This window comes from Glycine max, chromosome 6 (genome assembly GCF_000004515.6).
Source record: "Glycine max cultivar Williams 82 chromosome 6, Glycine_max_v4.0, whole genome shotgun sequence".
Classification (NCBI taxonomy): domain Eukaryota; kingdom Viridiplantae; phylum Streptophyta; class Magnoliopsida; order Fabales; family Fabaceae; genus Glycine; species Glycine max.
Window position 1 is genome coordinate 16,402,846 of NC_038242.2, and position 14,500 is coordinate 16,417,345.

Sequence of the window (14,500 nt, forward strand, 5' to 3'; positions counted from 1 at the left end):
CGGGAAACTAGCAATTTCTGTAGAGAAATCAAAAGTGAGACCATTTTTTTTTATCTGATCAGAAGAACGAAGACCAACAACCCTATAGCTCAAAAACTGATCACTATCAAGAGTCCATGAAGAGAGAGAGAAAAAAACTACAGGGCTTGATAATCAAAAGCCATATCTTAATATCTATTTAAAGTTACAGTACTTGTTAACAGTTATTGTACACCGATTGCATGGGCCAAATAACGCCCAACAAATTCTCATTCATTTTCCTTAGACCCTTCTTTTGATGTAGAAACACTAAATACTAAAAAATGACTACCTAATCTACATAACTCAGTATCATGCTGCTGCTGCTTCTGGTGGCAAACTCATGCACCAATTGCTGCTGCTTAGATATTGCCATAGGAAGAGATGTAGCCGAAACTTCCTCTAGGCACATAACAAAATTTATAGTTCTATTATCATACATGTCTTTTGGCTTCCTTGATTGCTTTTAAGCAAAAGGGTAGCTTCAATTATCATCATTGCCGCCTTCATCTTTCAGTGTTGTTGTATTTGGACCATCATCAAAACCTGAGCTAGGGGCAAGCTCATTCAAATCAAGGAAACGTCGCTTTGCGGTGCCCTCAACTTCCTCCTGACCTGGACTACTAGATTTTTCAGGAGGCAGGTTTTGGTTTTGTTCATTCTCCTCTACAGCAGGAGATTGGTTATTTTCTTCTGCAGGGTAAGTAACGGGCTCAACTGCTTTGGTTTCTTGTTCTTCCTCGTCATTGCCGTCGGAGTCTTCACTTTCCATCATATACTCCCCATTCTCAGTAGGATCTGAGTGATCGTCTGATGCATTGGACTTGTCAGATTTAATGAACTCTGTCTCTGAATCAGATATCTCGTACCTTCGGTAATTTATACGGCTTTTAGTTTTTGCCCTCTTACTACGTCTTAGACCTGATTGAATCTCACCCACAGACCTGACTTTAGTTTCCCTCCTAGTACGGCCTGCCAGTCGCTTGAATTTACGGGGCTTGTCACTATCCTCACTGACACTCAAGGAATCTTCTTCTTCGTCTTCAACATTATCTTCATCCCAATGATATTCTTCATCTCCTTCAGAGCCAGAGCTACTAGAAGCCTTCCTTCTCTGCTTACGTTTCTGGAGATACTCTTCATCATACACGGCTTCTCCAACAATATCATCATCGCTGTCATAGTCAGCCTCATTATCCGACAGTGCTTCAACAAAGTCTTTCTCTGAATACCGTTTAGGCTTCTGTCTTCGCCGATTGCTAATGTGAAATAACAATTATCAGTGAAATAAGATCCAAATCATTGGAACAGATTTGAAGGGAGAAAAAACAAAACTACAAACCTTCGATCCAAGTCCAACATGTCAGTTTGATTCTCTTCCTCCATATCATCGGAGTCAGGTGATTTTGGAGATGGCATGCCAAAATTCAGGTCTTGAGGGTCATGTGAAGGACCACTCCATTTACCATTGGTTAAAGCTTCAGGTTTTGCTCCTGCTTCTCTCCTGGGTATAAGTTCTGGGGATGGTGGTTTCCGTCTGATAAAGAGAAAAACGTATACTATGCTGTGAGTACAAAGCAAATAGATGCACATGATTGGCCATATGTAATATTGAAAGATGAAAACACATCAAGAACAGCCAAAAAGAGGAACAAGAATGTAAGATCAAAAGATGAATTCCATACTTGGTTATCTTAATTGCTTCATTGATGGATCGATCGTAATCATCTGCAATGACAGCGACGTCAAAAGTTAGCTCAATGTAAAATCAGCAAATACTGATACTAAAGAAATAAAGTTTACTTTTGTCCAACCAAAGAATTAGGTAGTTCAAGAAACTTTTTATCATAATAATAATAGCAAAACAGGAAGTTGAAGTATAAAGTTGCATCCTGGATGCACAATGAAACTGTCAACTTGCCCATGTCCAGATTTTGTTACCACCGTTCATCACTATCGATGCACAGCACAGTTACAAATATGGTTGTGTGTGTGTGGGGGGGGTGGGGGGGGGGGGGCATGGTAGCTATGCAAAATCCAATGAAACATTTATTAGATCCAATGACTCAATGAATGATCCAAAAACCCAAAGTCAAAGTAGTCAGCCATCAGAAAGTCCCACTAAATTATCCCTGTACTTGTGAATCAGAAGCCCCCCAGGTCCATGGGGAAAACTTTTTAGTTCTGCTAAAACCAGACATTTCCTAAGAATGAAATAGATATTGGTTATTCACGCTACTTGCCCCAGAAGGTACCTAGGGCCCTAACATACCCACAACAATCAACTGCAAAAATAGTGACCTGTCTAATATACTCCAGTAGTCCATGCAAAGAAAAGAAAAAAAATGAGGAAAATGAAGAGGCCAACTCCAGCTGTGAAACAAAATGCAAACGATGATAAAACTTCTTACCAAAAGTGTAGGTAACAGGTTTTCTATCACGAAGTGAACGCCCAGGGGCAATCCCATCAACACCCAAGAAATTATCAAGAAGAAGAGCTTGTCTGTGTTGTTTTTTCAGCAACTTCTCCTTTCTCTGCACAAGACAGATCAATTTTGTCAGTTAAAAAAGCACAATAGGATTCTTCATGGATCATTTATCAAAATAAAAAGAAGAGCAAACATGAATTCAAGTTCAATTATCAGAATGCCCCATCTTCTCAATTTTCTCAACCCATGCCACCCATAACCTAAAAAAGGGGATGGGAAAGTAAACAAACAAAAAATAAAGTACCTTGTGAACTTTCTCGATTTCAGGGAGCATGTCTATTTTCACCTTCTTCCCAACAGATGCCTCCGTTCTGTTTTTACTTGTGAAAAGCTTCTCCTGTGCAATCAGATGAATAAAAGCAAATAAGATGAAGCTCAACCGAAAAAATTACAAGAAAATAAAAAGTTGCAATCTTTATGAAAAATGGCAAAGTTAGTTCATTCTTGTATTATTTCCCTTACTTTGAAAATGAAAAAAATAAATAATGGTCAATGCTACCATCTATAAAAAAAATATATCAACATTCTTGAGTCTGTCAGAAAACAAAACATAGAAATAGAGTTGTAAACCATAGGATTCAAGTAGGGTAATCAATCCCACTTAGTGCGAAAAGGCTTAGTTGTTGTATCAGCATTCTTAAAGTTTACAATGAAACTATGAAGTAATATTGGTCAAAGGGTAGATCATTTGATGGGATTGAACAATCATCTTATCCCATTAAACAATTGCTGCCGATCTCTCAGGTTCCCAACACTGATGAAGACTTCAGTCTGACCAACAATGTTAAACTAAACCCCCACCTTTGCAAAAAGGAAGCTTAAGGTACAGTAATAAATATGCCATACACTTCTTTCTAATGGGAGAGTTTTCTTTCATGTAATAAAGTGCAATTAAGTAATTACAGGTTTTTTTAACATACTAATTTGTATTATAAATAGAAAGTACTTAATACTAATAGTGCCAAATTACACCCTCTGACTGCTTTAAGTTCTCTGTCGGAATGTGTTCTTTGCTTCATGCATATTGTGGCCGAGATTGCAGCCTTTCATGGACAAACTCTGCCTATAGAAGCTGTGACTCTGAACTGGGCAAAATTCCTGTTTTGTTTGTCCAACTTTTTGCCATTGTCTGCTCATTTTTTTAGGGAATTATTTCTGATTTTTTTGGAATCAGTACAACTCAAGGGTTAGAATTTCTTCATCCATAAAAAAAACCCAGCAGCCACACTCTGTTCACACCTTGGCGTTCTTCTCTTCCAACACATTTTCAGACTACCTCTCAGCAGCTGCCAAGCATTTTAAGGCCAAACATGTCCTTTTTGGGTGGCTCCAACCTCTGTTCTCAGGTCTTTGATCCATCATCTATGTTTGGTATGACTTCTTCATTTTCCTCATGTTCTTCCTCTTTTGCATATCTCTGCCCATCTCTGCTTTGCATAGGTCATTTATTTTTTAGTCTTTCTGTTCTATTTGATTATACTTGTTACTTATTTAACAATTGTTTTTGTTTGAGTACATAATTGTGCCAGCACACAAACTTGTTAGACAATTGTTATTAGTTACTTGTTACCCTCTTTTTATTTGCCATTTGCTCAGTTTTGGCTAGTTGCCAACCATGCTTGTTCTATTTCTGGCTATACCCACTTCTCTGCTCTAATTTTGCTGTTTGATTATTGACTTGATAACTTATGCTTTAGATTGAAGGTGATTGTATGGCTATACTTCACTTCTAAGTTCTAATTATTAATTATCAATACATCTTTGATTTTGGTTGATTTAGTTTTGGAGCATTTAAATTTGTAGTATGAATTATTCATGGTGTATCCATAATCCTTGGTATAGCGACCATCCCACTATTCACCATTCCATTATAGTATTTTTGGGAACAGCAGGATAGACAACTATGACTAAATGTTCTCATAACTCAATGACAGGCAAAATCTTTTGCAATAATGTGAGACACTTTCACTTGGTTTTTTTCCTCAGAAATGCCTGCAGCTTCAGAAATCAAGCTTTATCACCTCGTTTTTTTAGAGAGCAAATTGTGCTTCTTGCATCCGAGGTATTATTCTCAAGGTTCTCTCTCACATATCCCAAACAGAATAACCTTCTCATCTTTTTTTTCTCTCTTTTGTCTCTCGTTATTTATATGTGTGTCCTACAGATTACAGAATGTGTTCTACTTCTGGCACTTACTCTACTTCGATAAATTTTGCTTTTGAGAAAAATAATTTTTTCTTTAGCATATAGATATAGTATGTAAAGGTTTTTTCAATTTACTTATTGATATTTCAAAAAAGATTTTTCATTTTTAGCAGTCATGAGAAATGACAAAAAAGAATGAAATGTGAAGAACATAGATAATGTATGTAAGAATATTATACGATTTTAACAATCAAGGTTTTGATTTTTGTTGTTATTAGGTTTGATAAATAATTTGTGAATCTAATGGGATTCATTCAAGGACAATAATTAACTTTGAATTTCTACTAAATAACAGTTACCTATTCAATAAGTTCACTTATAACTTTTTAAGTTAGGGCTTCTAAATCGTAATAAAAGTAGTATCAATTTGTGATTCCAGATAATACATCACATTAATTTACTTATTAATCTATCAAGTGATTCATTATCTAGTTCAAAACTTATAACTCAAGTCCCAATTCCCAGCAAAACACTGATCAACTGTTAAAACATGCCCACTGAACATAGATAGATGAGCTTCAGTAACTTACAGAAACATCCTGGAATTCATCAAAATTGGTAGCAACTGTTTCCCACTGGTAGGTTGTATTAGAAAAAACCTGGGAACCTCTTGGTTTCCCTTTCTTCATTTGAACCACCTCAGTTTTCCTTATTTCCCGATACAACCTATGACCAATAATTTGGTCATCTTCATACCTGCACTCATGTGAATAAAAAACAAAAAAGACAAATGTACATTAACTTTCCAGTATGACACTTCAAATTTTGAACAGTTTCAAGTGAAAGCACATGTATATTACCAATAAGAAATTCCATGTGAATCACCGCCAATACGCTCCTTACGGAATGTTGAAAGTGGAATGCCATGTTTGATTGATCTGTCAATGTAACCTCTGATATCTTCTTGCTGCAAAAAAAGCCAAGTTTAATCATGTACATTACCAAGAGGGATGATTAAAGGTAGGATATGTCAGTCAGGCAATGAATGATTTGCCCCTCAATCTGCCTTCATGGACACACTTAGTAGTTTTGATCTTGGGAATTTGAATACTTGCTGTACTCTGCTGTTCCTCCTCCCCCCACCCCAAAAAAAAAACCCTTTTTCAAACCCCACAAAGAAAGTTATTGTAGAATAGGGTTGATTAGTTAGACACAATAGCCATTGGCGCACTAAAATAGTGCATAGCCATGCATATTGTATTACAAGACAAACTATTGAGGCTGATTATCTAACTACAAAAGCCCAAAGAACCACTCAACATGAGAGACAGGATAAAATAAACCTAGGAAGGGTGGTTGCAACTTGAACACAAAACCAAGCAAACAAAAATAGTGAATAGGATAAATCTCATGTATGGATCATAATGGAAGTTAATTCATCATGAATAGATTGCATAATTTCAAAAATTCAAGCTAAAATCAAGGAAAGCGGCCTCATCCCACCATACTAGCATTCACTCATTCAAGGAAAAGGAATATAAGAAATATAGATACAAAAACATTAATAGTAAAAGTACCTCAACACGAATGTCACATAATGCTTTTAAGATGACCACACGAACCCCTGGATCAAGTGATTTATATACTTCAACCTCCATTCTGCCATATCAGCATAACATGAGACTTGGTAAACACATAAAGTGGATTTTAGATATTGCAAGACTAACTGATTACTTACCCATGTGAAGCAACAATAGGAAGATCCCCATCAGCAACCTGCATTTGAATTCCATTTTCATATTAGCTCTTGAAACTGCAAAATGTTATATTATTCTGAATTCTGAATTATCAGCTTGCTTTGCTTTTAAAAAAATGTTTAATTACCCATTGCCACCAATCTCTCAATTTTCTGCATAATACGGTTATCCAAGTATCACGTGAGAGTGCCATTCGCGTAATGGGAGGAATTGCCTATAAAAACATAGAATTGATGTTGTTATCAGACCAGCAGCAATTTTGCAAGCTTGTGACATGGTATACAAAAAAAATATGTATTGATCTTGCAGAGGAATAGATTTTGAGGGAGATCAGTGCCCTGTAAGGCTGTAACTCTGGCTTAAAAGACAATGACAAACAACTCTTACAAGCCCTGAAACAGCAAGACCACTTATATTAAAAAGCCTTGACTTTCTCTCGCTCATTTGACAATATCTACCTCTCCACTCACAAAAGAGACTAAGCAAGATTAATATCATTATAATGTTTAATCCGATTTTAAAAACTTAAATGAGTTCAAGTATCACCAAAGTTTTGCTTAGCCACACTGCTCATAACTCAATAGATGAATGACCAGTGTAAGTATAGACTTTATAGCAGCATAGACATTGAGAAACAGAGACTGGGTTACTGCAGCTTAAAATACAAAACTTCAAGCACCTCTGCAAGATCTGGAAGTGTTTGACCAATAACATTAACAGCCTAAACTTTCTCACACCCCAGTCCCCACTATCTTTTTATCACTCATCAACCTATGTACCTAAGAACTAAGATACTAGTAAAAGACTCATGCAGATTGATGTCATTATAATAGTCAACCAAAAAGCTAAATTTCAAAACAGTTCAACTACCACTGTTTTGATCAATGCATCTCCATCGACAAACTCATTACATCAGGGAAGTGTAGAATATGCTCCACCTCTAATACAAACACTTTCTCATTGTAGTACAGGAGTTTCAATACAGAGCTAAATCTTCAAACATTTTACTGAATAATTTTCCAACAATATTAAAATCTGCTAGGAAGCTATAGTTCATGTAAGAAACTTTGCAGTAAGAATCAGGTACAATGAAGACTTTTGTCTCAAATTCTGAGAATTCTTCACAGTAGGCCTTTTCTTTAGTAATTTCTTTGATGATACCTAATCGCTTTTATAAACTGTCCAGCAAATTATACATCAGAGTCTTGCAACGATGATCATGATTATCTTTGAGATTGATTTGAACCCAGAAAATTAGGAATAGGGCCAACAAGGCCAAAACCCAGCTAAAAAAATTCCGCAGGTGCATTTGGATGTTGTAGCCATTCGATACAGTATATTACGTTGTACTTAGAAACAACAGGAATAATTAAACAATTCTTATGGTTGCACCCATGCACACTATCCTTCAACAGTGAAATTGGCCTCTAAATCAGAGCAGAGAGCACACACAATCAGCAGAAGTCCCCAGTTTAACACTCATGCACATGAAAGGAACAACACACATTTATCTTTTTCAAAAGGTGAAGAAAGGATTTCTCATACATGCAACAAAAACCTCCAATCAAGTACCTGCTTTGTACTTACCAATTTCAGTCAAACATTGAACTCGATAGCAAAACAATCATGTCAATCTTCCAATATTATATTGGTCAACCATATTGAGGCCATGAGGCCATCAAACAAGTAATGTACTTACAAACTCCACATTTGTGAGTGTTTAGTTCCTTCCATCGATTTCCAGATTCCAAAAGTTTCAACCACCCCATCGAATTAAGACTCATTCCAACAGTCAAGTAGTGACTTGTACTCAAGTTTATCATTCAGATTCGACCCATTCCCTAGGAAAATTTGGACAAGTTCTCACCTTTGTCATTTTATTTACATTCCCAAAACTTACACTAACCAAAGCACATGCCCCATTGGACAATCTATTCTCTTTCAACCACAGCTACCTCCTAATAATACCCTACACTAACAAGAACTCCACTTCATAGCTCTGAATTTCTCTCACCCAGGCAACGGCACACTCAACAAAACTAGCACAAAACTACAGCTTCAAATTCGAGATATGCAGCCATAACCACAACACAACCACCGCAAAATGACTCAAATTCAACAAAAACATACCAATGCAACATCCAACAAACTCTTAACAATAGCAACAACAAGCACAAAACTAACACAGCCCACAAAGACTAGAACTTATGAATTATCACCCACATTCACAGAAGAAAGAAGAAATGCAGTTTATACAAAAGAACAAACCAAAGGAAGAAAAATAATCAAAAAGCACCAACCTTTAGCAAAGGCACATGTATATCGCCCAATGTGTCATTTGGGGTGAGCAAAGCCGTCTCAAACTCTTCAGCCGAAAATTCTACTGAAATATTCAAAAGAGGCCTAAACAGCTGCAACAACAACAGCCACACAAACCTTGAGACACAAAGAATATGAATGCATAACAAACCCAACGAAAAGCAAAAAAGACAACATTTTCGAAGCTCACATTCAAAAAATTGAGTATTGAAGCCAATTCCCACATGGACCGGAGGTTGTAGCGCGGCAACTGCGCCGCCGGGGGCGGTTCCACCAGCGGCGTCACGATCTTGCTGCATTGCTGCAGCTGCGGCGGCGGCGGCGGCGATGACGGCGACCCCTCGCGGCGGGGCTCCCTCCTGGCGGCCTTCGGCCTCGCCGGCTGCGACGCCGAGAGGAGGCGCGCCGCCGCGCGAATAGTGCAGGCGCGGGAGGGGCGACTCCGAGTGGGGGCGGGAGGAGCACCAGCATCTACGGCAGCGGTAACGGCGGTGGTGGTGGTTGTGGCGGTTGTTTGCTCCTTACGCGAATCGGATTCCGGCGAGGGTTCGGTGGTGTCTTGAGGGGGAGATCCTTGGGACATGGTGTGAAACAGAGAGATCAAAAGGGTTTTAGCTTAGGTAAGGTGGGATTACGTGTAGAGGATCATGGTTGGGTTTGCATTGAAGACGGAAAATCAAAGTGAAGAAGAAGAAGAAGGGTTGTAGAGAGAGAAAGAGACAGAGGCACTTCTTTCTTCTTCTTTTTTTTTAGAGAGAGAAACAATGAATGTTGGAAGAAAAAAAAATTGGAGCAGTGTTTTTTGTTTTAACGGACCGAAGTTAGGGACACAAACCCTCAAATGCAAAGGTGCATGTGCCTATGTTGTTCTGCAAATATAAGAAACTCAAGGAAAAAGAAGCAGAGAGAGAGATGGATTTTGGAGAGGGTCAGAAACACAGTACTAGGAATTTGGGTTTGATTTTCTTTTTTACACTTATTTGGTAAAACTGTTTCTGTTTTTAATTTTTGATCGTATGGTTGTTATGATTTTGTTTCGGGGTTACGCAAGTAATTTTTTTTTATACCATAATAGTAGTATAGAATATCGTATTCACCAGTTTTAGTTTTATTTTATTAATGATTAATTTTTGTAATCCGAGATTAACGACTTGCTGATAGTTATGCAGGTAATCTGATTTTAATTTTTTTTATTTTCTAATTTAAATAGCACTAATTTTCTAAACGAAAGGAAAATTAGTAGTAGTATTGTGTGTCACTTGTTTGTTGTTTCTATTGGTAACTCCATGTCCAATTTGACCTTAAGCATCCTCCAGGAATGAATTTCAAATGCGGATTATGTTCCCCTCTTTGGCTAAAGGATTACGGAAACCACATTGCATTTTGCAAATTCATTACTTTACCGGTATATAAAAACTGGAAATCTGACACTCACAAAACATAAATTAAACTCCCTTTTCTTTTTATCCCATAAAAAAAGGGGGAAAACACGATAATAATATATCTATTCTAAATAAGTGAATATATCTTCGGCCAATAATTCTGGCAAGGTCTAAAATAACAACTTTGTATGGGTGGAGATTTATGGTAGACCCATAGTGTATATTATATCAACAATATATCATATATGGTACACTTAAATCGACAGATCCCTAACACCTTTTCACCTATAGGATAATAATCAACTTCTATCTTGAAATGGGGTGAATTTAAATGGCAGGGAAAGAGGGAAAAAATAGAGATAGAAAATGTGCTTGAATACTTCTTTTTTTATATATTAGTTAGTGTTTTTTCGTCTATGGTGTCCAGAATTTATTTACTTTATAATTATTTTATAATTATTCTTGTATGTTCAAAAAAATTTATTTTAATTTTTTTATTATTTTGATATGTAAAGTCTAATATCTTTTAGAAGTTAAAATTAAGCATAATTTATAAATATCATTTCTTATTTCGTTAAGACATCTTTTAATAAGGAAAAAATCATGACAGACTATTACACCAAAATGAATAATATCTTAAATTGAGATGACTTTTAACTATGATTGAGAATTTTAGGTCAATTCATTGGTTCCAAAAGTAAGAGTTAGGTCACTCTTTCCTGTTAGCTTTGCTTGGAACTTTGCTTTGAAATGTAATAAAGTTACACATCACTCAAAGAGTCAAGAATAATGATAGTTTATAAACACCTTTTAGTAAAAACAAAATTCTGATGAACCATCGAACACCAAAATAGATAATACTTTGAATGAGATGATTCTAATAATACTTGAGGATTTGATGTTAGAATATCTACCATCAAACTCCATTACAAAATGTTGACTTGTTAACATTATGACAACATTATCATGCATCATTTTAGCAAAAAAATGTCACATCATTGACATCACCTTAGTAACAATGCTTTGTTCAAATTATCATAGTACATAAGAAAAAAGAACCTACAATATAACCTATGTAAGGCATAACCTAACTTGTTTATTAAATTAGACTTAGACTTTTTAAAAAGTATTTTTAAGTAAAACAAATGTTAATCAGTACCAATAAGATATTAGTCAAGGAACTAAAAGAAAAAGATTTTTATTGAAATACATAAAATTGTGTTATCTATGACATTTTTTACGCTCTCCTATGATCTCTACAATAAATATTTTCTCTTTTTAGTTTCTTAATAAATGTCCTAAGGACACTAGTTAACAAGACACTTTAAGTTAAAAGGTCACGCTTACATATTCAATCATTCCTTTTTTTTTGTTGTTAGTAAAAGCTTAACCTAGCATAAGTTTGACATGTATCCATCATTAACAATAGAGCTCCTATAGGCATGGCATAGGCTCATATATTTTCTTATTCACATAACATTTTCTCTTCTCTTAGTAACGCTTACACATGCAACCGGTACTCCATTTGCATTTATATTACCTTGATGTACCAATTGTAGAACCAACATGCACCAACACAACAACAAACATGGTTGTTGTCATTATATTATGGAATTTATTGTCATTATGTTATGAATATTTCATTTGGTTGATTTCTAAGCATGATGAATGTCTTAAAGGTTATGCATATTATGTAATGTGGTTATGCATATTATGTAATGTTGTGTGATCTTATAGTGTTGCATTTAGAGACGGATTCAGTAGGGGGCAACTCCCCACCCACCACTCTTTGTCAACTTCTATTAACACCCCTTCCTAATTCATACTCTTTTTAGGTGGGGCATTAGCAAACTGTTGTATGCATTGGGTGGTAAGCGTATAGGATTTGGGGTGTGCATGTCATTCTTTCTCTTTGTAAGTTTGTTATGTACTTATGAACTCCTTTGTGCCTTTTAGTAATATATTGTTTTGCTTGTAAAAATAAAACTACTTTAACTACGATGCGACACATAAGTAGAAAACCAAGAATGTGTAAATTGTCCATATTGCTTAGATATCAATTTAACAATAGAAATAAAGACTTGTCTATTATTGCATACATTTTCTCATATTATTTGTTTATAGGTGATTTATATTAGTTAATTTTATTAGAACATATTATTTGTTATCTATTACTTACACAGTCTTGAATTGAACATACCATATGTTTAACTTAAATATTTTTTAGGTTTAATTACACATTCAGTTTCTATAATTTCTAAACTTATTCCTTTTAGTCTTTATAATTAATAAGTAGATTGTTTAGTCTCTAAAATTTACATTTTAATTCTCAAAAGGTCTTTCACATTAAATTTTAAAGAATTTTAAGAGTATAAACCTTTTGAATATTAAAATGTAAATTTCAGAGACTAAAAAATTCACTTATTAATTATAAAGACTAAAATAGATAAGTTTAAAAACTAAATGAATAATTAAACCTATTTTTATTAACAAATTTTAGTTTATCCATTTTTTATATTAAAATTTAACATTTAATATTAATTTTTTTCGACCCCTTTAGTCGATTCCTAGATCCGTCCTAGTTGCATTCTCTATTTATGTAATATGTGAGTGGACTTGTAGTATTGAAGGAGGAAGAAAAGGGTTAATAAATATTTAAATTTAAGTATTTTTTTAGTGAACTTCTGGTGCAAGTATTTTTTTAATTTTTTTTTTGTAATGATGATATGTCGGTCAATGATATGACTTTTGTGCTAATGTGATACACAATAATATCATCATAATATAGGGAAAAAATATATTTAAACTAAAAAGTTTATAAATATAATAAGTGATGTAATAAAAAAAATCGAACAATAAAATAAAATGAAAATGAGATGAAATACAACGTTAATGTATATATACAATCTGATCATATATCGGGCCCGTTTGGATGTGGCCCAAAAGATCTTTTATTATCTTATCTACTGAAAAAAGATCTTTTTTATTTTTTAAGAGTGTTTGGTTATTTTTTTAAAACTTTTACAAAAGCAAAAGCTCTCAGCAGATCTTCCTCTCAAGCTTAGATTCCCAGCTTCTCAAATCTCCTTTTCGGGAATCTGATCCCAAAATAAGACTTGGACAATAATGTCCTCAAGAAAATTTCAAAATGACAAGCATACCCTCCTCATTTTTCTGAACCCTAAAATTTTCTCTCGTTCCTGAGAACTTGTCGTGTTGTGCCTTCCTCAAAATTTTTCTCCCATGCTTCCGATCTCCTTCGTCATCTCTTCCGATCATCCTTCGTCATTTTTTCTTCTTCCTTTGTTAGCATCACAGGTTCTTCATTAATTTCTTTTTCTTCTCAATATTGTTATGGATTAGGGTTATGTTTTTGTTTGTTTCATTAAGCTTGTGAAATGTCTCTCAATCAAGTTCCTGTGAAAAGAAAGAAAGCAGAATGGTTATGCATTTTTGTTTTTATTTTGCTTCATCTCTGTATATCATCACAACTTCAGAGGCTTGGTTCTAGGATTCAACTTCCAAAGGCTTACTTACTCTAATATATCTCTGATTCAAGTTGTTCTGTGAGTTTTCCTGTTTTAGTCTGAGGCTTTGAGCTTTGTTTGATAGATATGTCAAAGGCAAATTGCAGTTTCTAATTTGTTGAAACTACAAAGATTGAGTTTAGAACTGATAGAAGAGTTACCATGTGTATCAAACTAGCATTAGAATTGGTTATGGGTGTTTGTTTTTTATGTTCTTAGTTCTTATACAATACTAGAAACTAGAAAGAAGTGATTGGAATTTCAACTACCATTGTTGGTTTAGAGGGCAAAGGCTCCATTGAGTTAAAAGTAAGAAAGCAATTAAAGGCCTTTGAAGTGAATTCGGATAAATGGTTTCTTCTATATATACCCTTATGTGTGTTCTTCATTCCACAATAGCTCTTACTTGTGGAGCTTTGATGATATTCTACTCCAAAGAGATCTTTGTGCTTGGCCACAGATCCGAGACCGCAAGCAAGCTTCAAGGGACAACACCCTATGATCAGCTTCTGATTGACACCTCTGATTCCTTCTCTGGCTTGTTGTTGTTCATAATAGGATTCCTTCTCTTGATGGTTGCTTTTGTTAAGGACATAGACTTTCAGAGTTTCTTTGCCTAAGGATGTGTGATGCTTCACATTTCCATTGCAGTGTGGAGATTCTTCTTTGAGAGGAAGCTTGGGGATCTTGCACATGAATGGCCTAGGCATGTTGTTGGGGACATAGCATTGGCAATTTCATGGGTCTTTTTTCTTGTGTACACATGGAGAGAGAAATATGATTAGTTAATTTATTTTATAATTTTGTAAGTTTTTTGTGCTTGTGGTTGTAGAAACAACATGGCCCAAATTGGCCTTGTGAAT

At 35.2% G+C, this 14,500-nt stretch overlaps 1 protein-coding gene and 1 pseudogene across 1 annotated transcript; one reads left to right on the forward strand and one right to left on the reverse strand.

Annotated features, from left to right (window-relative positions):
• Nucleotides 1-146: 146 nt before the first annotated feature.
• On the reverse strand, nucleotides 147-9,718 carry LOC100796430 (DDT domain-containing protein DDR4). Its single transcript, XM_003528124.5, has 12 exons — nucleotides 8,919-9,718; nucleotides 8,710-8,820; nucleotides 6,537-6,623; nucleotides 6,391-6,428; nucleotides 6,230-6,311; nucleotides 5,513-5,619; nucleotides 5,243-5,408; nucleotides 2,752-2,844; nucleotides 2,430-2,553; nucleotides 1,704-1,746; nucleotides 1,361-1,555; nucleotides 147-1,277 (listed from the first exon to the last, which is right to left on the reverse strand). The coding sequence occupies exons 1-12, from the start codon at nucleotides 9,309-9,311 to the stop codon at nucleotides 503-505; spliced, it is 2,214 nt and encodes a 737-aa protein (XP_003528172.1). The 5' UTR covers nucleotides 9,312-9,718; the 3' UTR covers nucleotides 147-502.
• A 4,016-nt stretch (nucleotides 9,719-13,734) lies between these two features.
• Nucleotides 13,735-14,500, forward strand: LOC100778351 (uncharacterized; annotated as a pseudogene).